Source organism: Mya arenaria, chromosome 11, assembly GCF_026914265.1.
Source record: "Mya arenaria isolate MELC-2E11 chromosome 11, ASM2691426v1".
Lineage (NCBI taxonomy): Eukaryota > Metazoa > Mollusca > Bivalvia > Myida > Myidae > Mya > Mya arenaria.
This window is the reverse complement of record NC_069132.1, coordinates 12,917,858-12,945,126: the sequence shown is the minus strand read 5'-3', so window position 1 is coordinate 12,945,126 and position 27,269 is coordinate 12,917,858. Positions and strand designations below refer to the sequence as shown.

At 38.8% G+C, this 27,269-nt stretch overlaps 2 protein-coding genes across 2 annotated transcripts; both read left to right on the top strand.

Annotated features, from left to right (window-relative positions):
• Window positions 1-782: 782 nt before the first annotated feature.
• Window positions 783-18,768, top strand: LOC128209626 (N-acetylgalactosaminyltransferase 7-like). Its single transcript, XM_052913737.1, has 12 exons — window positions 783-1,296; window positions 1,635-1,818; window positions 2,861-2,999; window positions 3,985-4,157; window positions 4,628-4,847; window positions 5,070-5,249; window positions 9,763-9,880; window positions 10,164-10,283; window positions 10,620-10,841; window positions 11,640-11,741; window positions 13,216-13,341; window positions 14,293-18,768. Exons 1-12 carry the CDS (start codon window positions 1,153-1,155, stop codon window positions 14,431-14,433), a joined length of 1,869 nt encoding a protein of 622 aa, XP_052769697.1. The 5' UTR covers window positions 783-1,152; the 3' UTR covers window positions 14,434-18,768.
• A 1,500-nt stretch (window positions 18,769-20,268) lies between these two features.
• Window positions 20,269-26,465, top strand: LOC128209625 (cartilage acidic protein 1-like). Its single transcript, XM_052913736.1, has 8 exons — window positions 20,269-20,713; window positions 20,954-21,214; window positions 21,498-21,602; window positions 22,222-23,126; window positions 23,271-23,318; window positions 24,416-24,440; window positions 25,092-25,162; window positions 25,287-26,465. Exons 1-8 carry the CDS (start codon window positions 20,398-20,400, stop codon window positions 25,491-25,493), a joined length of 1,938 nt encoding a protein of 645 aa, XP_052769696.1. The 5' UTR covers window positions 20,269-20,397; the 3' UTR covers window positions 25,494-26,465.
• Window positions 26,466-27,269: the final 804 nt, after the last annotated feature.

The window sequence follows — 27,269 nt, the reverse complement described above, 5'->3', positions numbered from 1 at the left end:
GTCTTGACGCAGACAACGGACGTTGTCTCCTCGCTCCAAGTCCTCAGACTGTCAACACAATTATTTCAATTTGTTTATAAAACTGATAATTTGGTTTCAGCCTATGATACGATCTCTTACAGTAACTTTATATTTTAAATAGCTTAGAAATCGTATTACCTCGAAATCTAGAGTCTTTGGTTCATCTGGTCTGAGCTGTGCCCGCGCACGGTTGGCAGCCCGCTTCAACAAAGATTTCTTTGGACGTGCCACGTTGTCTCGGCCACGGTGCTCGAGAAGAACTTCTTCTGCAATCGTCATTGCCGGCCATTTATCCCTATATATAAAAATCTATGTATTTTATTTTGGTTCTTTCGCTAAATATTTAACTCACCGTCCGTTCTAGCGTCGGCATGTCGGCATCTTCATCCTCATTAAAGACAATTATCAAAGTACAACACCTTCAAACACAATACAGGTGTTTCCTTTGATTTAAAAGTAGGCCTTTCTGGACCAGGCTTTCTAAACCGGGCCTTTCTGGTACTGGGCTTTTTTGACCCGACTCCTGTCATTTCAATAAAGCGCAATTAAAAAAAAGATTATACTGAAGTATATATAATCGTCAAAAAGCGTTTTTCAAGAAATATCTTCAATTATTACGCGTCATGACGTCAGTAAATAGCTATGCACGCGAAATAACCAAGATTCAGCGGTTACGAAATAACCAGATCCCTTTTCCACAGTAGACGCGTTGATGGCATAGTGTCTCGAAAACTGTTGTCTGCTCTAGAGGATTACCTCAACCTCGATGTTGATAGGGAATTCCTGGGAACTGTCAGATGGCTGAATTGTCACAAATAACGTTATTTTCCTGAATTATTTTAATATTACACTTGTTGCATACTTGCAAACATTATATAAAGCGCGATTGCTTGCCACATGGACACATTTTTTGTAAATGTTTGAGATTTAAGTTAACCACCATCCACGTCAACAGTTAAATAAAAAGTGTACCAGTTATTCGGATATTGATAATATTCGATGTAATCACTATCTAGATTTGGTTAGTTGCTGGCCTAAAACTTTTATGAAAGACGAAACCTCTCTGTCTTAACAGACTTTTTGGGCGACTCCAATAGTGTCCAACGTTTAAAAAAGTTGATCATCTCCAAAATGATGAGGGTCAGGTTCAGGAAAAGTTTGCTAATAAAACTTGGAATTCTTACTTTGGTTTTGCTGTTTACTATACCATACTTCATGAGTAAACTTGACGATTCAAGCAAACAAGATAGCTTGAAACGGAGAAGTTGGAATAAGGTAATATAGTTTTAAGCATTTTTTCCTTGTTCATTAGTGAATGAAACTAGTAATTTTCTGGAAGCCGTGCAGTTTTTGTTTAATGTAGGCTAGTGATGTTTCATAAATTTTGCTTTATGTGGCTGCTATGTCTATGTAATTCCCCAAAACATTATGAAAATCCATATCTCTAAGAAGAATGGAGATATTCGTGAATAATATTTCTTAATGTTCTGCTGTGACATCTAACACGATAAGTTCTGTCTCTGTATTGATACTGTTCTAAAACCAAGAATCATAAAGTAGTGAAGACTTATCAGTTAATGTTACTTCTAAGAAACATTTTTTTATATTATCAGCTCGCCAGTGATGTGAAAGAAATGTTCCCATTCAATGATGCCAAAAAGAATGTGATGCCCAACCCTCTTGAACGTCACGCAAATGATTCAAGTGCAACACAGAAAGTTTACGGTCCAAGAGCCGAGTTAAAGAAGGGTGTCTTGGGAAATTATGAGCCTGACTATAAAATAGCTCATGGTCCAGGTACAATTTCATAATTAAGTGTCTAGAAAGATGTTGATCGTGTGTAATTATTATTGCAAATTAATTTTATATTTAGGCTTATAGCAGTATTTATACTGATATAGCAACGTAGTGTCTACTTGCTGTGTGAAGAGTTGATGACTCAATCCTTACCAGTGCACATTTAAGGAATTAACACAGTTCTTTACTCTATTTTTTTTTAAATGAAATTTACTCAAAATTTCATTTATATCTGGTAACAACAATTAAATTCATTAAAATAGCCTTTGATTGGTTTTCCAATTTTGGGAATCAGACCAAATATTTACTTTCCCTTATCAGAGATTCAAACTGATCAATTAATAATCAAATATTTTCATCCATGCAATAACATTTCCAAGTTGTAGTCAATTTCAGTATTTTATAATTTCATATTCATTATGCATTTTTGTACTTATGCATTCTACTGTTTGCAAATGAATTTAGACTTTGAAGGTTTCGGGACATTGAATGATCATAGCTTTTGCTCCACCCAAATACACCACCTGAATTCTGAATCAAGTGCAACATCTATAGCCTGTCAATTGATTTCATACATTAAAGAAAGCTGACAGTGATTAAGTGTATTCTTCTACAAGTCAAGGTTTATGTTATTGCTAGGCCGCAGGCTTATACACTTACAAAGGGTCCATAGTTTGCCTTGGTTTCATTTAAACGAGCCAATTAAATAGTAGCCTAAAGTTATGCTCTATGAACAGCCAAAAACTTTTGTTAGAAACCACTTTTGCTGCGGTACAATTTGACTGTATCTTTGTTGCAAAATGGCATTATGTTTGTGCTTGTATTAGCTAATTGATTAGTAGGCTATGCTGAGTTTATTTGCAAACAGTTATATGTATTGTCTGTCATGCTATTAAAATTATTTTCATTTCAAATTGATGTACCTAAAAATCAGTATCCATTTTCAAAGGAAAAGAGACTGAAATGATGAATGGCCATAGTCTACAAACTATCACAGACAATTAGGTTGCAGTTATGTCAGCTGATTGATGTGTTGTTTCAGGTGAGGGAGGCCAGCCTGTGTTTGCCAGCATGGAGGAAAAAGCAGCAGCTGACCAATCGGTTCGTGAGTTCGGTTTCAACATGGTGGTCAGTGACAAAATCTCCCTGGACAGGACAATACCAGACACACGCATGGATGAGTATGTGGAAGTGATTCAGTATATTGAGAATCATTGTCAACAAACAGACAATAGGGCAAAAGTTGCAGGTGTTGAACAAATGGGCATGTAAGCAAATTCCATGAAGCACTATAGTGTATCATGGGAATTTGCTCGCTTGCCCGACTGCATACATAGATCATAAAGGAAAGAAAAAATGCAATCAATATTTATATTTACATTTTAGGTAATTGTTCATTTGGTTGAACTAGCAGTATCTTCTGCAATTCAGAATTTCTTATTTAAACAGACATATGTATAAAAGAATATCTGATATTTGTAACCTTGTATATAATTGCACTTATCCAATCAAAGAGCAATATTGAAATGAACTTTGACATTATAACTCCAAGATCAAGTTCTATCTACACAAATGACTAGGCAAATGTAAGTATTTAAGAATGCATTCTGTGTTATGAGTATGCTTTTAGGAAAGTGAACCAACAGTTACTGATGTTTAGATAAATTTGTTTAATATTATTAATGTGCTCATTATTATGTTGAACTATAAGGTTTATACGTTCAGTCTGATGGATCTAAAATAAACATGTTTGTACCCCTTGATTGATATATCTAGGGGCTATATATGATGCACATGCGATTTCTGTGACAGTTCAATTTGTTGAACAAGAGTAACAGTCTTTTAATTGGAAAAAAATGGGCTGAATTCTTGTACTCACACACACGAACCTTAACAGCAATGTTGGTCAGCATAGAAAATTGTACGCTTGCAATTTGTGTGACTTTGTTTTTAATTTTGGTTTTACAAGAGTTATGGGCCTTGAGTGAATGACAAAGTCAAAATAGGTCTGAAAGGTATTACTAGTAATTAGGCTGACCTAACAATAGCAGAATGTTAATGCATGCTCTGAGACTTCTCTAGTTGAAATCATTTATGTATTATGTTTGATGCAGATATCATCTGAAATGTTGCAGTTATCAACTAAATGTACTGTCTGTTATTCAGGTGTAAGTACTGGAACTACCCAACGCTGAAAGAGCTGCCAACAGCGAGTGTGATCCTGGTCTTCCACAATGAGGGCTGGTCCACGCTGATCAGGACGGTCCACAGTGTCGTCAATATGTCTCCTCCAGAACTTCTTAAGGAAGTTGTCATGGTAGATGATTTTAGTGACAAAGGTATGGTACATTACAAAAGTTCCTGTTGCTTTCATTTTATGTTAGTTCAGAACTAATATAAGACTAATGCTACTTTCGTATTATGAAGTATACCAACTTTAATAAATATCACCTATGAGGCAGAAATTTATGCAGGTATTATGGAGTTTGTCAATATATTTCCACATATACATAGCAGAAAATTTACTTAATGTGAAAATTGTCACAGTTTCATAGGTGTCACAAAGAAACACAACATAAGAACTTTGCTGGTATTTTCAAAGTTTAAAAAAACCTTTATGAACATGTATCACAGCATCACAGCACTTGTTACGGTGTCTTTACTTCTATAATCATACAGAGCTCTACAGCTATGATATTTGATAAATACATTTTTAAACTTAATGTATTTTATGGCTCCAACTTTTGATGTGCGGTAGGTAATTTAAACAGTGAGTTAACACTAATCATTACATGTACGTTTTTTTCAGCGCACTTAAAGGAGCCCATGGAGAAATACATAGCAGAATACAACAAGAAGCACAACAACGTGGTGAAGCTGTACCGCAACCCAGAGCGTATGGGGCTGATCCGAACCCGTACACGCGGGGCCGAACTCTCTACGGCAGATGTCATCATATTCCTGGATGCCCATTGTGAACCCAATAGGAACTGGCTTGTGCCCCTCCTTGCAAGGATTGCTTATGATAGGTACTTGTGGAATCTTGCTATGATTTGATACATACATATTGCTACATGTATTTTGAATACATTTTGATACTGCAAAATCTTCATTCAGTGTTACGGTATCTTTGAATATCTTATAGATTATTGCTAGAGGTACACTGACTATGTTATTTTTTTGTAATACAGGTTTTAATTCATTAAACCAATCATAAAACATAATGTAAATAACTTTATACAATATTTTAGGACAATCATGGCAGTGCCCATAGTAGATGGTATCAACTGGGACAACTTTGCGTACGCGTCTGTATATGGCGCCGCCACAGCCCACCACAGAGGCATATTTGAGTGGGGCTTCCTTTACAAGGAAAGTCAGGTGCCACAGAAAGAGCTATCCCGCAGACAACACAACAGTGAACCATACAGGTGAATGTGCATAATTGGCTTCATAACAGGTGAATGTGCATCATTGGCCTCATACAGTTGAATGTGCATGATTCATGGCCTCATGCAAGTGAGTGTGCCTGATTCATGGCCTCATGCTAGTGAGTGTGCATGATTCATGGCCTCATGCAAGTGAGTGTGCATGATTCATGACCTCATGCTAGTGAGTGTGCATGATTCATGGCCTCATGCAAGCGAGTGTGCCTGATTCATGGCCTCATGCAAGTGAGTGTGCCTGATTCATGGCCTCATGCAAGTGAGTGTGCCTGATTCATGGTCTCATGCAAGTGAGTGTGCATGATTCATGGCCTCAGGCAAGTGAGTGTGCCTGATTCATGGCCTCATGCAAGTGAGTGTGCATGATTCATGGCCTCATGCAAGTGAGTGTGCGTGAAACATGGCCTCATGCAAGTGAGTGTGCGTGATTCATGGCCTCATACAGTTGAATGTGCATGATTCATGGCCTCATGCAAGTGAGTGTGCCTGATTCATGGCCTCATGCTAGTGAGTGTGCATGATTCATGGCCTCATGCAAGTGAGTGTGCCTGATTCATGGCCTCATGCAAGTGAGTGTGCATGATTCATGGCCTCATGCAAGTGAGTGTGCGTGATTCATGGCCTCATGCAAGTGAGTGTGCATGATTCATGGCCTCATGCAAGTGAGTGTGCGTGATTCATGGCCTCATGCAAGTGAGTGTGCATGATTCATGGCCTCATGCAAGTTAGTGTGCATGATTCATGGCCTCATGCAAGTGAGTGTGCATGATTCATGGCCTCATGCAAGTGAGTGTGCCTGATTCATGGCCTCATGCAAGTGAGTGTGCGTGATTCATGGCCTCATGCAAGTGAGTGTGCTTGATTCATGGCCTCATGCAAGTGAGTGTGCGTGATTCATGGCCTCTTGCAAGTGAGTGTGCGTGATTCATGGCATCATGCAAGTGAGTGTGCCTGATTCATGGCCTCATGCAAGTGAGTGTGCGTGATTCATGGCCTCATGCAAGTGAGTGTGCCTGATTCATGGTCTCATGCAAGTGAGTGTGACTGATTCATGGCCTCATGCAAGTGAGTTTGCATGATTCATGGTCTCATGCAAGTTGTGTGCATGATTCATGGCCTCATACAGGTGAATGTGTGTGATTCATAGCCTCATGCAAGTGAGAGTGAATGATTCATGGCCTCATGCTAGTGAGTGTGCATGAGTCATGGTCTCATGCTAGTGAGTGTGCATGATTCATGGTCTCATGCTAGTGAGTGTGCATGATTCATGGCCTCATGCTAGTGAGTGTGCATGATTTATGGCCTCATGCAAGTGAGTGTGCATGATTCATGGCCTCATGCTAGTGAGTGTGCATGATTCATGGTCTCATGCTAGTGAATGTGCGTGATTCAAGGCCTCATGCAAGTGAGTGTGCGTGATTCATGGCCTCATGCAAGTGAGTGTGCTTGATTCATGGCCTCATGCAAGTGAGTGTGCATGAGTCATGGCCTCATGCAAGTGAGTGTGCGTGATTCATGGCCTCATGCAAGTGAGTGTGCATGATTCATGGCCTCATGCAAGTGAGTTTGCATGATTCATGGTCTCATGCAAGTTGTGTGCATGATTCATGGCCTCATACAGGTGAATGTGTGTGATTCATAGCCTCATGCAAGTGAGAGTGAATGATTCATGGCCTCATGCTAGTGAGTGTGCATGAGTCATGGTCTCATGCTAGTGAGTGTGCATGATTCATGGTCTCATGCTAGTGAGTGTGCATGATTCATGGCCTCATGCTAGTGAGTGTGCATGATTTATGGCCTCATGCAAGTGAGTGTGCATGATTCATGGCCTCATGCTAGTGAGTGTGCATGATTCATGGCCTCATGCAAGTGAGTGTGCGTGATTCATGGCCTCATGCAAGTGAGTGTGCATGATTCATGGCCTCATGCAAGTTAGTGTGCATGATTCATGGCCTCATGCAAGTGAGTGTGCATGATTCATGGCCTCATGCAAGTGAGTGTGCCTGATTCATGGCCTCATGCAAGTGAGTGTGCGTGATTCATGGCCTCATGCAAGTGAGTGTGCTTGATTCATGGCCTCATGCAAGTGAGTGTGCGTGATTCATGGCCTCTTGCAAGTGAGTGTGCGTGATTCATGGCATCATGCAAGTGAGTGTGCCTGATTCATGGCCTCATGCAAGTGAGTGTGCGTGATTCATGGCCTCATGCAAGTGAGTGTGCCTGATTCATGGTCTCATGCAAGTGAGTGTGACTGATTCATGGCCTCATGCAAGTGAGTTTGCATGATTCATGGTCTCATGCAAGTTGTGTGCATGATTCATGGCCTCATACAGGTGAATGTGTGTGATTCATAGCCTCATGCAAGTGAGAGTGAATGATTCATGGCCTCATGCTAGTGAGTGTGCATGAGTCATGGTCTCATGCTAGTGAGTGTGCATGATTCATGGTCTCATGCTAGTGAGTGTGCATGATTCATGGCCTCATGCTAGTGAGTGTGCCTGATTCATGGTCTCATGCAAGTGAGTGTGACTGATTCATGGCCTCATGCAAGTGAGTTTGCATGATTCATGGTCTCATGCAAGTTGTGTGCATGATTCATGGCCTCATACAGGTGAATGTGTGTGATTCATAGCCTCATGCAAGTGAGAGTGAATGATTCATGGCCTCATGCTAGTGAGTGTGCATGAGTCATGGTCTCATGCTAGTGAGTGTGCATGACTCATGGTCTCATGCTAGTGAGTGTGCATGATTCATGGCCTCATGCAAGTGAGTGTGCGTGATTCATGGCCTCATGCTAGTGAGTGTGCATGATTTATGGCCTCATGCAAGTGAGTGTGCATGATTCATGGCCTCATGCTAGTGAGTGTGCATGATTCATGGTCTCATGCTAGTGAATGTGCGTGATTCAAGGCCTCATGCAAGTGAGTGTGCGTGATTCATGGCCTCATGCAAGTGAGTGTGCTTGATTCATGGCCTCATGCAAGTGAGTGTGCATGATTCATGGCCTCATGCAAGTGAGTGTGCGTGATTCATGGCCTCATGCAAGTGAGTGTGACTGATTCATGGCCTCATGCAAGTGAGTTTGCATGATTCATGGTCTCATGCAAGTTGTGTGCATAATTCATGGCCTCATACAGGTGAATGTGTGTGATTCATAGCCTCATGCAAGTGAGAGTGAATGATTCATGGCCTCATGCTAGTGAGTGTGCATGATTCATGGTCTCATGCTAGTGAGTGTGCATGATTCATGGTCTCATGCTAGTGAGTGTGCATGATTCATGGCCTCATGCTAGTGAGTGTGCATGATTTATGGCCTCATGCAAGTGAGTGTGCATGATTCATGGCCTCATGCTAGTGAGTGTGCATGATTCATGGTCTCATGCTAGTGAATGTGCATGATTCATGGTCTCATGCTAGTGAGTGTGCATGATTCATGGCCTCATGCTAGTGAGTGTGCATGAGTCATGGTCTCATGCAAGTGAATGTGCATGATTCATGGCCTTATACAGGTTAATGTGCGTGATGCATGGACTCATGCAAATGAATGAGCATGATTCATGGCCTCTTACAAGTAAATGTGCCTGATTCATGGCCTCATACAGGTAAACGTTCCTGATTCATGGCCTCATACAGTTGATTGTGCCTGATTCATGGCCTCATACAGGTAAACGTGCCTGATTCATGGCCTCATGCAGGTAAATGTGCCTGATTCATGGCCTCATGCAGGTAAATGTGCCTGATTCATGGCCTCATACAGGTAAATGTGCCTGATTCATGGCCTCATGCAGGTAAATGTGCCTGATTCATGGCCTCATGCAGGTAAATGTGCCTGATTCATGGCCTCATGCAGGTAAATGTGCCTGATTCATGGCCTCATGCAGGTAAATGTGCCTGATTCATGGCCTCATGCAGGTAAATGTGCCTGATTCATGGCCTCATTCAGGTAAATATGCCTGATTCATGGCCTCATGCAGGTAAATGTGCCTGATTCATGGCCTCTTAAAGGTAAATGTGCCTGATTCATGGCCTCATGCAGCTAAATGTGCCTGATTCATGGCCTCATAAAGGTGAATGTGCCTGATTCATGGCCTCATGCAGGTAAATGTGCCTGATTCATGGCCTCATGCAGGTAAATGTGCCTGATTCATGGCCTCATACAGGTAAATGTGCCTGATTCATGGCCTCATGCAGGTAAATGTGCCTGATTCATAATTGTGCATGGTTCACCGCATATAGGTGCTTTTGTGAACAATGTTTTCTCAGCAGCGATAGCCGCAATGCGTGATGATAATGTTGTCTAAGAATATTCAAAGAACTGAACAAAGTAATATGTTTCATTATTTTTTAATTCAATATTTTTGTATTGCAAAATTTTGATAAGCATTAAATTTTTGTAATGGTTTGTTTAAGAGCTAAATGCCAACTTGTGCATTATGTGTGGCGCTAGTTGCAATCACTTATTGAAACAGTTTTAACCATTGTAACTCCATATATACAGGTCTCCGACCCATGCTGGTGGGCTATTTGCCATGGACAGGAAGTATTTCTTTGAGCTTGGTGCCTATGACGAGGGGCTTCAGATATGGGGAGGCGAAAACTTTGAACTCTCTTTTAAGGTTTGTTTTTATCTCTGTGCAATATTTTCAAATTTATTTCAATGAAAGGAAACCGGCTAGAAGTATTTTTACTTGAAATCAAATAGTAATAGTTAGATGGTTAATTTTTTTCTGTTATGAATCCACTCACAGAGGTTGTTATAACATGTTCTTTATTGGATGGATGGCTACCAGTATTTTGTAAACTGTAACTATGTTTTCCATTTAAATAATGAGATAAATTACTGTTGTAGGAAATATGGCATACCTACATGTATTAGTGTATCATTTTGTATGATTGAAGATCTGGCAGTGTGGGGGGAGCGTTGAGTGGGTGCCATGTTCCCATGTCGGACATGTATACAGAAACCACATGCCATATGGCTTCGGGAAAGTAGATGTCAAGATCCCAGTCATACTGCTGGTAACATTCTGATTCCTTATAGTTTCTTAGAAAATAAACTGATATTCGGGTAACTTTTCTAAGGGTTAAAAGTAAATGATGTCAGAAATACCCAAATCAATACATACAGTCTTTCAAATAGACGTAAATGTTGTTGTTTTATGTGGCAAAAATAGTTACTCGTACAATGTAGTTCCAGATAAGCTTTAAAACAAAAATGTATTCAATTCACCTAGAAGACTGGTGGGCATTGAAATAAGGAGTAAAGGTGAAAGAGATTGTGTTATCTTGTGTGATGCAGAATAATGAAGGAAATACAAACAATTTTGCTCATATTCTTTTCTGTCCTGTGTGTAGAACTACATGCGTGTGGTGGAAGTGTGGCTGGACGACGACTTTAAGGAGTATTTCTACACGCGGGAGCCGAGCGTGCGGGGATACCCCATCGGGGATCTCTCCAAGCAGCTCCAGTTCAAAAAGGACCACAATTGCAAGAGTTTCCGCTGGTTTATGGACAACATAGCGTACGAGGTGTATGACAAGTTCCCTATACTGCCCCCAAATAAGGCATGGGGAGAGGTAGGTGTAGGTGAAACCTTAAGGGGAAATAGATATCCAGGAGTTGCCCATCATAGAGCTTCAATGTGATTTAACTTGTGTAGTTTACAATGGTATACAGACAGAAACAAAATTGTATAAGCCTGTTAAAAAAAAATAATGTGCATTTGGAACTCATAGATTTGGAAATATTGTCACTTTTGAATTTATAAATTTAATTTATTTAATTGCATAAAGTTATTGAAAGCATTTAAGGTGTTCAAATATAAAAACAATTGTAGATTTTGATGTATTTGGCTTTATTTTTTGTGTCACATACAGGTATGTTATGTAACGTTTTTAGCTTACTGAGCTATTGGGAGACGTTCTTTGTCCTGCATCCAGTATCAAAATTTTGAAACTTTCTAAAATCTCTGAAACCCCATGGACCAGACCCATGATATTTGATATGCGGCATCAGGTAGTGGTTCTTTACCTAGATGATTCAGATTATGTCCCTGGGGTCAAAAGTGGACCAGCCCCTAGGGTCACAAGTTTTCTACATACTTAAGTAAAATCTAGTAAAATTCTTCTCTGAAACTGCAAGGCTAAGACTTAATCATAATTGAAATGGTATGTAGCCTCATGTAGTGGTTGTTAACCAATATTCTTAATAACCATTGACTAGTTAGTAATTTAAATAGACAGTGAGCGATGTAGGACCATTTTGGCCCTTTTGTTTAGACATGTTATTCCTTTAACAAAATACTATCCATGGTCTCTCAGTCGCTTTTTGTATAAAAGTAAATATAAGTATTTTGCTTCCCTTTTCTTTTACAGGTGAAGCAGAAGAAGGGAATGCTTTGCTGGGATACGCTCGGCCAGTCTGTTGGTGGTGGACCAATCGGTGTCAGCCATTGTCATCACTACGGTGGTAACCAGGTGGGTTGTCGCCGGCCAAGCCCGGTGACCTCAACACAGCTTGTATTACCTTAGACCACCATATTGTGCTGATCTAGAATCTATTACTAACACAGTCTTACTAACATACTCTTTATATCCTTAATGCACATAACCTTTATGCATTACATGCACAATTCTTCTTATATTGTTAACCATTTCATATAATACCTTTAACATCAGGGAAGCACAATATTACTAGTATGCATATTAACTTGCTATCCCATACAGATTTTCTGCTCTTTTAAAGCTGAAAGCTATATATTTTAAGATATTTCATTTTGAATTAACCTAGTCGATGTTGGATTGCATTCCGAGACTTATTTCTAACTTTTCCTACCAGCAGGCATTCGCCACATTACTAGTACTAACTGTATTTATCAATCAATTTTTAAAATGTGCATGTAAATCAATTTGTTTATTTATGCTACACATTGTAAGAAGCCTATTTCTGTTCACTCTGTTTCTTTTCACTCATTTTTTTGCTATCTCTATGGTGTCTTTACAAAACTTGGCAAAGTTTGCAATCTCTGAAGCTAACTTACTTACCTCCCTTGATGTACTGCCTAATTGCCTCCCTTGATATACTGACCCAAGGAACAGAAAGACTGCTCTGATTTTAAAGCCAAAACTAAAACAATTTGCAAAATTAGTATAGATTTTCATCATTATCAAATAACAGCTAATTAAACTAATTTTTGTGGTCAAACTTTAAAAGCATTATTCTCATAACTATTTTCACACATGTAGTGCGACATAGATAACTTGACGGAATATGAACACACCAAATCATGTGTTATATTTGAAATCAAATACTTTATGTCATACAAAAAGTCCTACTCAGGATACTGTGAAATAGATTCAGCACGTATGTTTGTCCTGGGTGACTGTAAGTAGAGTGTGACATCACAGGGCTTGTCAGGTCGGCCCCCACCGGCTGCCCCGGGGTGGTGACTCTTTCACATTTTCAACAGCTGGGCAGGAAAACACTTGCACATGCCTCTCATACTAAAAAGTCCGTTTGAATTTTTAGATTTGTAGGGGATTTTCTGTAATGACTAACAGTCTTGTGGTGCTTTAGATTGCTTCAGATTGCTTTGTCTCATATCTCTATTATACTTTAATATACTTGATTTTTTTAATATTTTGAAACACTTTTTATCTGGTAATAGTTGCATGTGTGAGTGCTTTACAGTCTTAGCATGCTTGGTGTGGTAAGTATGGTCATTTCTTTTCTTAAATTATATCGCTAAGAAAAGACTTTAAATTGTCTGGATTATGATATTATTTCAATATGATATTAATGTTGTATAAAATAAATCTGCTTCTTACAGAAAATAATTTTGCTCACCTGCATATATTTGTTTAATCTTAATACATGTACATATGTTTTGTGAAATCCAATGAGTGGAGGTAGAAATTTCTATGTAACGAACATGGATGGTTTATTACACAGATGTTTCGGTTGAACACCAAGGGTCAGATAGGGGTTGGTGAGCGGTGTATTACAGCCCCGGGCGGAGACACCCTCCACATGAGCTTCTGTGCCACAGAGCCCACAGGGCCTTGGGAGTGGGATGAGGTAGATGCATGTTTTCACTATCTTGTTGCTCATCACTTGAGGAAATATGAAAATTTGCATGATTCTTTCAGTATACCATTTGGAAAACAAGGAACTAAAAAGCAAATATTCAAGACCAATCCTGTCAATTATAGTATGCAGGGGTATTTTCCCAGTAGTCAAATAGAGGATGATTATTTGTTATAGAGGGATATTGATTTGATTTTATCAAGTGAGCACAGAAAGCCGTATCTTCTGTAACAGACTGCACAAATTGGTATGTGCCCCTGTCGGGGTTCGAACCCACGACCTCTCGCTCTGCAGGCGGACACTCTACCGCGTCGCTATAAAAGCTAGCTCTATAGCGAGACAGTTTAAGTGCCGCTATATACATCGTATACCCGGTTACACATTCCCCCTCCATTTTGAAATTCGTCCTCGAATTTCGGAGACTATGGTCAATTCACAATGACCTTGAGGCATATCGTATAACACGGGTCCCTCGTTGGGCGCCAAATGTAACAGACTGCACAAATTGCTATGTGCCCCTGTCGGGGTTCGAACCCACGACCTCTCGCTCTGCAGGCGGACACTCTACCGCGTCGCTATAAAAGCTAGCTCTATAGCGAGACAATATAAGTGCCGCTATATACATCGTATACCCAGTTACACTTCACAAGTGAAAATATCATATTTCAGTGTTTACAAGATGCAATATATTCAATATCTCACTGAATCAAACAGAAATTTTTATTTTATGATTCAAAGTCACTACATTAAATTATGCGTGAATATAACATGGTAATGAAAATGGTATCATTGATATTTTGTCCCAGCACCTTACATGCTTATGGTTAAGTTGGATAGCAAAACTGGAGTGATGTCAAAATGTTATATTTCTAATATTGTTTATAAACCACTGAAAAGGATATAATGAAATGGTGTTTAATCCTATGTTTCAATGTACTGCAGACGTCTGGCCTGTTCCGTAATAGAGACTATCAGAAGTGTGTGGAGGCAGGCCACGACAACAAGTTGCACCTGGTCCGCTGTGAGCCGGACAAGTCCGCCCAGATGTGGATCATCAATGAGATCAAGACCTGGGACAGATGATCCACTCAGGACGGGGGATAATCTTGTGTTGTGTACTTACGGCCCGCAGGAGATTCTGCTTGGCTCTCTCTCTTTGTCTTACATTATGGGGATAGGGCAACTATGTTAGACTGTGATTGATTTTGGAAGGGTATTTAAGGGAACTGGTTTTGGAAAATATACCTGTTAATGTAGATTAGATGTGATTACTATACAAAACATTGCCAATCCTGTATTGATTTAAAGAGATACATGTAGCTACAGTGACATTGAATTTGTGTTTGAACATGAACAGATAGTTAATACGGTGGTGGGTTAATCTGATGAACTATTTTACATAAACTGGAATATGATATTTTTATCTTGTAGTTATTGGTACTATATCAGTTATTGGTGCCTTGCAATGTTTGTCATGTATTTTAACTATTGTTTATCTAAGTATATTTATTTTTACATGTGTTTTAAATCTGGACAATTTTATGCATGGTGTTTGTTTATAAATATTACTTCTAGGTAAAAATCTACTTACATTATGTACAAACTTTCTGCTCATTTGTACAAATTAGCCCAGATTGCTGTACCAAAGACTCTGTTCATGAAATGCTGTTATTTGTGCTCAATAACATTATACACTGTGACAAAAATATCTCTTAATTTTGTAAAAAGGAATCAATATTGAAAAATTATATTTCTGTATTGAATTTTATATATTTTCCATAAAACATAAACCATGTATTCTTATTACCGGTACATAGTAACATTAAAACCAAGAAACTTTTTCCTTTAAGGAGTTCAGTGTAAAAGGGCATTCCAAATCTGTGTGTAACAGGTTATCAGACCAAAGTCATCAACATAGTTATCATTTTTCTGCAAATATGCATTAATGGCCTATTAAAAGACAGGCTAATATTTATTATGTATTGTAAAAATCAACCAAAATGTACATAACATATTTTATCTGCTTGTTCTCTGAAAGCCATACCGGATGTTTCTGAACCTGTGCACATTTACATTAACTGATGTTATTTTTGTATACTTTACATTCATATTGTCCCTATGTTTCCATTTAAATGACCAGAAATGACTTGTGTGTATAATTGGTAAAACCAGGTGAATTGTGGGCTTTATAGGATTCACGCTTGTCGTCCCATCTGTCTGTCTGTCGTCCTGCTTTTGTGTTGTCAATATCTTTCTTATTCAAGGTTGGATTTTGAAAATATTTGGCAGAAGTGACCACCATACCATAAGGATGTGTTGCGCACATAACCCATGTCCCTACCTGAAAGGTGAAGGTCACAGCAACCTTCTAATCTTAGTATGTTTTGCTTTATAAGCCTGATAAAAGTTGTTGTCTGAGCCATATCTGTCTCATTCATGCTTAAATTTTAAAATTGCCATGATCAACGTGACTGACAGTTCCACTAAGTGACCACCATAGCATGACGATGTGTTGCACTTGAGACCTGTTTCCCTACCTTTAAGGTCAAGGTCAAAGCAACCTGAACTTTGTATGTCTGGTTTATATCTTTGACACATACTGTTAGGTTTAAAAAATATTTGGCAGAAGTGATCACCAAAGCATGAAGATGTGCTGTGCACAAGATGTGACCCTACCTTAAACTTCAAGGTCACAGCAACCTTCTAAACTTTGGTTGGTCTGTCTTGTCAGTTTTGTCCAGTCCATCTCTCTCTCATTGATGGTCAGATTTTGAAAATATTTTGCAGAAGTGACCACCATACCATGAGAATGTGTCGCTCACAAGACCTGAGTCCGTTTCAAGGACAAGGTCACAGCAACCATCCAAACTTAGTATGTTTTGCTATATAAGCCTTACTGGTGATGGTTTGTGTTACAAAACAGTATCAAAATTTTCCAATCTTCCTCATGTCAATTCTGTGGTACATTTACCTGAAATGAAGCATGCTCAACTTGATTGCTTAGATTGTTTTATTCAGGCAATATTTCCGACACTTGGGCATGCTGGGTTATTAATCACATTCTGTGATAGCTCTAATTTAAATTAAGTGAGGAATAAGGATATTTTATCAGTATTTACAAAAAAGTTTCTGTTTCATGTTCAACACATTACCTGTTTACATAAGTCTTTGGAAATATATTCATGGTTGGCGGACAGGAGAATATATGTTTGTCCCAGACTATTTAGACTGACAATTGGCAAGCCTGTTGACTGGTTGCAGTCTTTATAGACTTACCCTGGGCCAGCATGTTGATTGGTCCCAGACTATGTAGACTTGCCCTGGATCAGGATGTTAATTATTCCAAACTATACAGACTGACTCTGGACCAACATGTTGATTGGTCCCAGACTATACAGACTGACTCTGGACCAATATGTTGATTGGTCCCAGACTATATAGACTGACTCTGGACCAACATGTTGATTGGTCCCAGATTATATAGACTGACTCTGGACCAACATGTTGATTGGTCCCAGATTATATAGACTGACTCTGGACCAACATGTTGATTGGTCCCAGACTATACAGACTGACTCTGGACCAACATGTTGATTGGTCCCAGACTATACAGACTGACTCTGGACCAACATGTTGATTGGTCCCAGATTATATAGACTGACTCTGGACCAACATGTTGATTGGTCCCAGATTATATAGACTGACTCTGGACCAACATGTTGATTGGTCCCAGATTATATAGACTGACTCTGGACCAACATGTTGATTGGTCCCAGATTATATAGACTGACTCTGGACCAACATGTTGATTGGTCCCAGATTATATAGACTGACTCTGGACCAACATGTTGATTGGTCCCAGATTATATAGACTGACTCTGGACCAACATGTTGATTGGTCCCAGATTATACAGACTGACTCTGGACCAACATGTTGATTGGTCCCAGATTATATAGACTGACTCTGGACCAACATGTTGATTGGTCCCAGATTATATAGACTGACTCTGGACCAACATGTTGATTGGTCCCAGACTATACAGACTGACTCTGGACCAATATGTTGACTGGTCCCAGAGTATACAGACTGACAATTGGCAAGCCTGTTGACTGGTCGCAGTCTTTATAGACTGACACTGGACCAACATGTTGATTGGTCCCAGACTATATAGACTGACCCTGGACCAACATGTTAATTTGTCCCAGACTATACAGACTGACCCTGAGCCAGCATATTGATTGGTTTCAGACTATATTGATTTCTCTTTAGCATTTACTGTGATTTTCAATGTTTGTTTTAGAAATGACATGATATGACATCTTTTAAAAGTTCTTGCATGTTATTATAGCTACTTAATTGTTCATAACAATGCTAGTCTTAATTGATTGCTTTATAATGTATGTATCACACTATCTGTGCAAGATCTTATAGTGGTAATATGGAAGTATGCCTTTTATTCATTGACATGTTGAGATTACAAAATATTTTGTAAAAGTAACTTACCTTTTTCTTTTCTTTCTCAAACTCAAAGATCATTTTTCAATTTTCTCAACAATTGAATTGATGGTTAATTTGAAAGAAATTACTTATAACTTAAAGGCAATGACCTGCAGTGCACAATGTCCTTGTACACCTTCAGCAGGTTTCACCAATCTAGATACACTACATGTAGTTTTAGACTTACAATGTTCAAATGAAGAAAACTTACCAAGGTTGTATGCAAACTCTTACTAAAATGATCTGTCTTAGAAAGTGTGCAGTCCTGTCTGAAAGTATCATATATGACTATGTACAATGATGTGTGAATGCGTGGTGACCCCATATTGTTTTGGTATCCTTTTTAAGGGTTTGATGTGCAAAGGAGGAATATTTAATTGAAATAAAAAGGCAAAACATAGTATTACAAACAAGCTATTTTTTTTTTGAAATATTGCAAATAGTCCATTTGATGTCCAATTTTAAGTAAAAAAAAACAACAGTACTAACTGCGCTAATTTTATGATCATTTTACGGTCATTTATTTTACATATTAGTAATCAGCAAAGAATACACATTTAATTGATACTAAAACTATGAGGGGTCCCCTGGCTTAAACTTATAACATTAATTTTGAATGGCTCAAACTTATTTGTACATTGGATACCATTAAACGACTCCCCATTCTTATTCATGAAAGCCAGTGTGAATAAATCTGGAATGTTTGAACCATCGTTGCTATGACAGTTGCATTTGTACGGGTCACGCGCCAGTGTCTCCATTGGCTGTGAGGACTTGCTGGCCAGTATCAAGCAGTTCTCACGTGTACTTTTTAAACCATAATTATGTCATGTGATAATAGCTATTTCTGTATGTATTTTAGATGCATTCCATGTAATGATATCATGACGATGCAAGATGATAAATAAATATAAATTGAATTATTGTTCTTTTGTGTTTGTTTGTTGTTTTTCATATATCCAAGTTTTGGCGCAGGCTTTAAGCTTTTTTTATACATATTCTGTGATGCTAGAGTTTGATCGGCTGCAACACCCAAATATATATTATATTTTTTTATGGAGCAGCAAATCTACGTAAACTCAAATACTTAAAATGCTATTTAAATAATAAGAGACCTCTTCAAATGATTTGAAGACCTCTTCAAATAAAAAGAGAGCTCATTCAATTACTGGGGGCAACAAATGAATTGTAGATTTTCAAACAAATCTGTACTTATCCATTATTGATTTGAATGAGTGTAGGACAAAATCCCCCCGGACAAAATCCCCCCATCAATTTTTCAAGGCGGGCATTATCCCCCTCATCAATTTTACAAGACACCCCTCAACAAGGTTAAAATAAATAAATATTTTTAATATTTCCATTTTTTCTATACTACACATGTTTCATTTACACAGAAAATAATGGATAAACAGTCATTACATGTATTTATTATCTAACATACAAAACAGTTTTCACAGTTTTCAAATTAAAGATAACTCAGTTTTAATAACAATTTCACACTTCACCTCTGCTACATGTTTAATATTTGAAAATAACAAATATTTCAAGAGGGGGATTTTGTCTACCTCCCAGATCATGATGTAATAAGATCTGAGATCTTATTGGGTCTTATTCAGGCTATTTATGAGCTCTTTATTTCAATTGTTGAGATCATTAATTTGGCTAAATTTGAAACAATACAATGTATAATTAAGAGTTATAGATATCTGCCATTGGATAATATGGTCCCTAATTAATTTGGCGATAGCTGAGCTCTCATTCACTTGGATATAGCTTATTAATTCAGTTGACTTTGGGTATATCTTCAATTGAATTGTAGAATTCTAAAAAAAAAAATGGTGTTATCTCTTATTCAATTGATGCCCAGTGCTATCTTTAATTTGATAAAAAAATTCTTTAATGGAATTAAAGAGACCATTTATCGAATAAGTATTTGAAGACCTCTTTAAATATATATATATTCTTTCATAAGCGGCTACTAGAAAGATCAATTGTGGTTGAAATTTAGGTCGATAAGTGTTATCTACGCTTGCGACGTGATATTGAGACTGAATTTAAATATTTTGGACACTTATTCGAAAACTTTATTTATACAAGTATTTTAAATGCCTTCTCAGTGATCAACTAAACACAACTAACGGAAGTCAATATACATGTACAGGCGTATAGCCTCCGGCTGGCTGAATGCAAGGGAGGCTACTGCAATACGTATATGCGGTTATATAAACATGGATTTTTGATTCATAACATGACTATGTGTTTGGTAGGATTTACTGATTAAATATACGTTAAAAGACATTTTAACCGTTCTCAAAAGATACATCGAGGTTAAGGAATTGAGCAATAAACAAAGGAATAAGGGATTAATACAAGGGAGGCTACTGCAATACATATATGCGGTGTTATATAAACATGGATTTTTGTTTCATAACATGGCTGTGTATTTGATAGGTTTTATTGATTAAATATACATCTTAAGACATTTGGGACGTTCTAAAAAGATACATTTTGGATAGGTTAAAGAATTCATTACCAAACAAAGGAATATGGAAGGAAGAAGCCAACTTGCATTACTTATTGTACTGCACACGTTAATACCGGGATGCAGCCTCCTGCTTTTAAACAACGATTCGCCATTTTTCTCAAAGGTAGCTTGGCTTGACCACATCTCCACCAACCAGAAGAACTACGGTGTGGCTGTCGTCGACGTCAACCACGATGGACGCCCGGACTTCGTCGTAGCGGGCTACAGTGGCCCTAACTTTGTGTTCACGTATGACAATGCCACTGGACGGGCCTCGAACATTGCCCTGGAGGGAACTCCATTTGAGAGCCTGAGAGATGTACCCGGAAACGCAATAGGTAGGCAATTTCCTTGCATTTTCGTTAACCAATAATCTAACATGTATTCTGGTTAAATAGACCGTCATATAATCTATTAACATTGTTATGAAATGATTTTATAGCTGAAATTTGCGTTTACGTTTGCAAGGTTTAGGATTGTTTACTGATTATTAGTTATTACGGTACGAACGCATTTTGGGGTCCGACATCTCAATATGTTCACTCTTTCTGAACGTTATGTCATAAATCACACATCAGGTGTTGCGGCGTGCGACATTGACGGTGACGGGAAGGAGGAGATATATTTCCTTAACACAAACCAGGCGTACGCGGGCCGGGCAGCTTACGGTGACAAGATATTCAAGTGGCGGGACGGGCGCTACGTGGACCTGTACTCGGACCCTCACAACATAAATATGCCCGCTAAGGGGTTCGCCGGCCGCTCAGTGGCGTGTGTGGACCGAAAGGGGACAGGGAAATACGCCTTCGTGGTCGCGACTTACTCGTACCAGAGTCAAGGTAATCATGATGCATGAACTTCCCTCTTCGAAAATTCACCATAATGTATCGTTTTGGAAAACAATCGAACCTTAATATAAATGTTGAGCCATATGGATAATATACTCTCATATTTTAGGCCCCGGCCAGCACTGTCACAAATCTTTTTCATTAACCAGCTAGTACATGTACATGTTAATATTTTTATTGTATAAGTTCATCACCGTGTAGATTTCAATTAACATTCAGCTTGTCATTATAAAAGTTCAGTTTGCTTGATTGTGCCATTGTTTTATTTCACTAGGTGCGTTTGCCCTGGTGGAGATGGACGAAGCGGCGAGCGACCTCAACACCGGAATTATCAAGTTACGGAACGTCGGTGAGGAGGCGGGCATCGCTAGGAGCACAGGTAGTCGCTTCTCTGAAAAAGAAGGAATGAAGGGGCCTCATTACTCTGTGGCATCGGCAATCAACATCCTTAAAGCGCTCCGATTTCTGATAAAGTTCAATGAAACGGAAGAAGAAATTATTGATAAAATGTTTAGAGTATTTTATGCACGTGTATTAAAGCTGCACTCTCACAGCTTGAACGTTTTGACAACTTCTTTATATTTTGTCCTGGAACGAGCCAATTTTTGTGAAAATCCATGGAAACCAATTATATAAGACTGCTGACAAAAAATAGATCGCAGATTTTTATATTTAAGTTCAAAAAATGACTTTTTATGCATTTTTCTTAAACCGTTAGTAAGCCATAAACATTAATTTTCGAACGGAAATATGAAAATCTGCGATCTGATCTTTTGTCAGCAGTCTTATATTATTGGTTTGCAGATATTTACGCAAACATTTGCTCTTTCCACGATTTTTGTTTTTAAAAAGTAAAAGTTTTAAAAATGGTAAGTCTGTGAGAGTGCAGCTTTACTACAAAAGTAAACAAAAGTGTTTTCTTACAGAGGTTATTATTCTTTAAATTATGATGACTCTTTTTGACAAAGAAAATAATGTAATGGACATTTCCATTTAAGGAGGGCGTGGTATCGTCGTTGGACCCATTCTCGGCAACAACGGGGTGTCTGACATTTTCTTCGGTAACGAGGGTAACCGAAGAATGTTTAACGCAGGGGCCAACTTCCTGTTTAGGAACCTCGGCAATGGCACATTCCAGGATGTGGCGGACAGCACCGGCGTCCTTGACGGAAATGAGAACGTCCGCGGCATTGCACTGGCGGATTTCAACAGGGACGGTTATGTGGATATAGCCTACGGCAACTGGGACGGCCCCCACCGGCTGTATATTCAGAAGAGAGATAACGGCACAGTGACGTTCGAAAACGTTGCTACTGGCTCGTACGCTACACCAACACCTATCAGGACTGTTATTGCCGCTGACTTTGACAATGATGGCATACTTGAAGTGTTACAAAATAATATATTTTATCGTAGCCAGCAGCCCAATAAATTGTTTAAAATAGTTCCGGAAAATGGTCAAATAGATATTCAAACGTTGAATATTGGCGACGCTCTGGAACCAGAAGGCTATGGCACTGGCGGAGCAGTGACAGACTTTAATGGCGACGGAAAACTGGATCTCATGCTTTCACATGGCGAGGGAAATTCACAGCCACTGACTGTATTCACAGTCAATCCAGGAAACAACAACAACTGGATACGTATCCAACCGAGGACGCAGTTTGGGGCGCCGGCGCGCGGGGCCGCTGTAAAAGTCACTTCTTCTGCCGGAACGAACCACTTGCACGTAATAGACGGCGGATCGGGTTACCTGTGCGAAATGGAGCCTTACGCGCACGTTGGCCTGGGCACCGAGACGCCGACACAGCTGACTGTCCAGTGGCCGGACGGAACCTCCAGTACACGTGTACTTACCACAACTGACATGAACAAAGTACACATCGTCGACAAACCTTCACAGGTTAGTTTACAGATCTAAAAAATGATACGTCGAACTTTCTTGAGAACTACATGTTATTATAATGCGTTTCGCCCAGCCCAGCTGTTAAACGTTTTTTGTTGTGTGTTTTTCATTTGTTAAAACGACCTTCCTTTTCTATTTTAGTCATCAGAAGGGACAATGGGGGAGTTTGCGGCAGGTGGTGACTGCCCGGTAAGTTTCTGGAACACAATGTTGGCTGTCCGGCGAGGCGTATTCCGTATGTGCCCCCTGCCGTAGTCGTCGCATGATGCATGTACTTGAATCCGTCCTCGTCAAACTAGTGCTTCGTGGCTCAAGGAATCTCATGTGCAATATGAAGTTGTTTAATTGTAAAGACAACTTAATAAAGTTTACAATCAGAAACTGCAATGATCTTTTTATGCCACATAAGTAGGAAAACCCTTTGAAATAACTCTTCCGTTCAACAAAATCAGAGCTTGGCACGTATTCACGTGCTAGTATTTGGGCACGCTTGTTTGCTTGTTGGGTGCATGACTGTCGTATCTACTGTAGATCAGGCTATGTAACACATCAGCACGCGTTTACGCTGTGCGTCTCCCATGTAAGCGGCCGGAAGATGGGCGGCATCACCTCTTGGAGCGGACTGTGTCAATGCTAGTGGCTCTTTCAGTAAAATTACACTGACACTGGTATTTCATTTTGTAAATACATTTTAAAAGATGTAACATCAGTTCACAGAAGATTTGGGACAATGACTAAGCTCAAACTAATGCACTATGGCCTGCATGGCGTTTAAAGCCACATGGCTGTTTGGATGTCTGTGATAAGACGTTGTCGCTTGGTGCAGCATATGGTGGCTTACATAAGCGGTGTTGGACAGGGTCATGGTGGATTCGATCAGTTCGTTAATGTGAAGCTACGGTCAGAATGGAGCGGAGGTAGTAACACCGGCTGCTGGCCTGCTGCCTCTAACCCTTAGGCTAGACAACGCCACCTGGAGTTGGCGAAGTCACAGTTCAGCATGTACCTCAAATGTAACAATTCGCGTATATTAACAGCATGTCGCCTTTACCGTAACGACACACACATCTATCATTTGCATTTTACAAAGAAAAGCCTGATAAAATCGAATGTACATGAACTCTTATCACAGAATTTGGCTGTATATGGTATTTTTGTATTTACACGTTCTTGTTATTTATTACATTTACATGTTTTCCACATCTGATATTTGTCTCTATAACTGTATGGCTTGTCCATCCCGGAAAAGTGATGTATTGTCTTGACAATAATGTTTTTCATTTCAGAGTGGGAAATGGAAAGCTCAACAATGTAAGTTGGCATAGGTTGAATAGTTATCTTGTATATTAGTCTTGTAACTAGCCGCTCTTTCATTCGTTTACTCACCGTCATTGCTTAAATTTCCTTACATGCAATTATGAAGAAGATGTTCTTCATCATGCCAGGAATCTCTTTCGCATTTATCATTTCACAGAGACAACGGCACCGATGTCTGAGGGAGAAACCAACTCACCCTTTAAAGACCGATTATTCCTTCATTTTATGACGAATCATGCCAAACAAATATTATCGAACTTTTATGCAAGTGGGCCTACCAAAAACGCCAATTTTTGAGCTACGTATACTTCAAAGACGAAAGATTTATAACATAGTCACGGTGCTGTAATCTCATTTTCGCACCACACACAAATGAATGGGTGCTCTCATAGACGCGCCGTACATTTGAGACTTTTGGACCAGTTCGTACACTATAGATAAGCCATGACAATCGGATCAATCGGAGTGATTTTAAATCACGAATTCATTTATACTGGCAATATGTATGGAAAATGATGATTGGCAAAACAATAACCATGGTCGATCAATTAATATTATGAATACATTAATAACAGCAAATGTTTTGAACGTGCTCACTTGCCATTGCAACCGTCTTGTGCTACTTTTATTATTATTGCATTTCAGACCAGGATCTGCCGGTACTATGCGAAGGTGATCGAGTCAATCGAGGTCCTGGCTGGACATGGACGGACGAGGTAGCGCAATTTAACGCTTATGTTTGATGACCGATACCTGTATCAAGAGATTTATTGTTTTTAATTTAAAATGCATATCTTAACATTGCATATACATGTATGACGTATATATATATGTTTGCAGAACCGTGGCGGGGCGGGCGTGGTGATGGACGGCGCAGACTCCAGATATATTTCCTATTACATCCAGCGAGGTGATCCCTACTGGGTGCTTGTCCGCTGGGACGTAAACGGACTCACCCTACCCTACCGGATGGGCTCTCGTGGCGAACAAGACCTTTGCCGCTGCCGCGACTGTGGGCGGACACCGGAATGCCAGTGTTCATGCTAATATAATTATAATGCCCTCTGTGGTCAAACACGCCATATGTGAACTGAATGCGTTCCGTTCTCTATTACTTTGTTAAAATGACTGCCATATAATAATAATAATAATAATAATAATAATAATAACACAACTTTATTTAACGAAGGTTACATACTAAGTGTACAATCATTACAGACATACTACTTATTTCCAGCATGGCCTTCACACAAAAAGTATTACAAAAACACATATGCTAATTAAGCAACATAAAAAAAAAACATACAAACACACTATCACTATCATACATTTCTTCGACAAACACAACTCAGTTTAATATGATGATTATAAATTACAATAATTTCACACTGTAAATAATGTAGATATATTCAGTAAAACCACATTCAATCAATATATTTTCAACATTTACATATTTGGTAGTATCCATTACAAGTTGTTGCAAGAATGTCATATACGTACATTAACACAATTCACAATTCATGTAAACAATGAACTTTTTATTATAATGTGAATTAAATAAAGTGTCAAGATTGTTTTTCATGTGATAAAATTATTCTGCCAATAAAAAGCCTTTTAATGCATGTTTAAAGGCTGGTAGCTTATCTTTACATTTAATGTATGTAGGAAGAGAATTCCAAATTTTCATTGCTTTATAGGCAAATGTATTTTTGATATAGTTTGTTCTAGGTTTAACAACAAAAAAATCCTTGTTTTCTGAAGAACGCAAGCTATAGTGCTCATTTTTGGCAAATGTTAACGAAGGAGTCAAACATTTCATGCTTTTGAAAACAGTTAATGAAAGATGATAATAGCACCTGTCTTCAAAAGATAGCAACCCTGACTGTTTGAATATGTTTCCACAGTGGCTATTTCCCGACTTAATATAATATATTTACATTGTAATAAGTATGTTGTTGTTTGACATGGATCATTGTCTACATGCTGGACTTTACTGTATAATGATTCGTATATTTTGGAATATTGTAACCGTCTGTGTTTAAGCCTTTGTTTTATTTCTTGTACATGTAATAAATGTTTTAACAATGACCTATGTTTTGTTTTTAGTCAGCATATTAATTTATAGTCTCCGGATATTTTGGATGAAACACACTTTTCCCACTAGTATAAGATATATATACCAATATTACCGCGGTATCCCTTCGCCAATAGTCACCGATATGTCGCGGAGAGTATACTCATTTTCCGTTCCGTTGCCATTGGTAGTAGACCCCGGATCGGTTAAACTTGTTTGTTATTTTCTCACTTCAACGAACTATTATCCTCACCGTTCATAGAAAGGGGCATATTATAGTTTCACCTGCCGGGTTTCGTGCAACATGTTTTTAGATGAATAACTTCAGAAGCATTGTCCAATACTCACCAAATGTAGTCGGAATGTGTACGGGCATAATATCGCGGACAAGTTTGATACTCGAAAGTCATCGCCCTTTAAATATTGAAACTACCACAATCGGTCTTGTTCGATCAATTTCTTTAGAAGTCTTTGTCGGATCATCACCTAATTAAGTCAGTGTATAGGCATACAATCTTAGACCAGCCTTATTGCTTAAGTTACTCGAGAGTTATCGCCCTTTAGGTACAAAAATTGCCCCAAATCGGTCTTATCCGACCAATAGCTTTTAGTCTATTATGAAGCCTTTGTCTAATCACCACCAAATTTGGTCAGAATGTGTATGGCCAAAATATCTTGGACAAGTATGATCGTATCGCTCGAGTTACTCAATAATAGAAATTACCTAAAATCGGCCTTGTCCGCCGAAT

What these genes read in the sequence shown, in the direction of transcription:
- LOC128209626 (XM_052913737.1), top strand. Translation starts at nt 1,153, where the DNA reads ATGATGAGGGTCAGGTTCAGGAAAAGTTTGCTAATAAAACTTGGAATT. An exon ending in GCAAGGATTGCTTATGATAG is followed by an intron (nt 4,848 to 5,069) that starts GTACTTGTGGAA and finishes ACAATATTTTAG; the next exon opens with GACAATCATGGCAGTGCCCA. An exon ending in ACTTTGAACTCTCTTTTAAG is followed by an intron (nt 9,881 to 10,163) that starts GTTTGTTTTTAT and finishes GTATGATTGAAG; the next exon opens with ATCTGGCAGTGTGGGGGGAG.
- LOC128209625 (XM_052913736.1), top strand. Translation starts at nt 20,398, where the DNA reads ATGGAAGGAAGAAGCCAACTTGCATTACTTATTGTACTGCACACGTTA. An exon ending in TTACTCGTACCAGAGTCAAG is followed by an intron (nt 21,215 to 21,497) that starts GTAATCATGATG and finishes TTATTTCACTAG; the next exon opens with GTGCGTTTGCCCTGGTGGAG. An exon ending in CGGCAGGTGGTGACTGCCCG is followed by an intron (nt 23,319 to 24,415) that starts GTAAGTTTCTGG and finishes TTTTCATTTCAG; the next exon opens with AGTGGGAAATGGAAAGCTCA.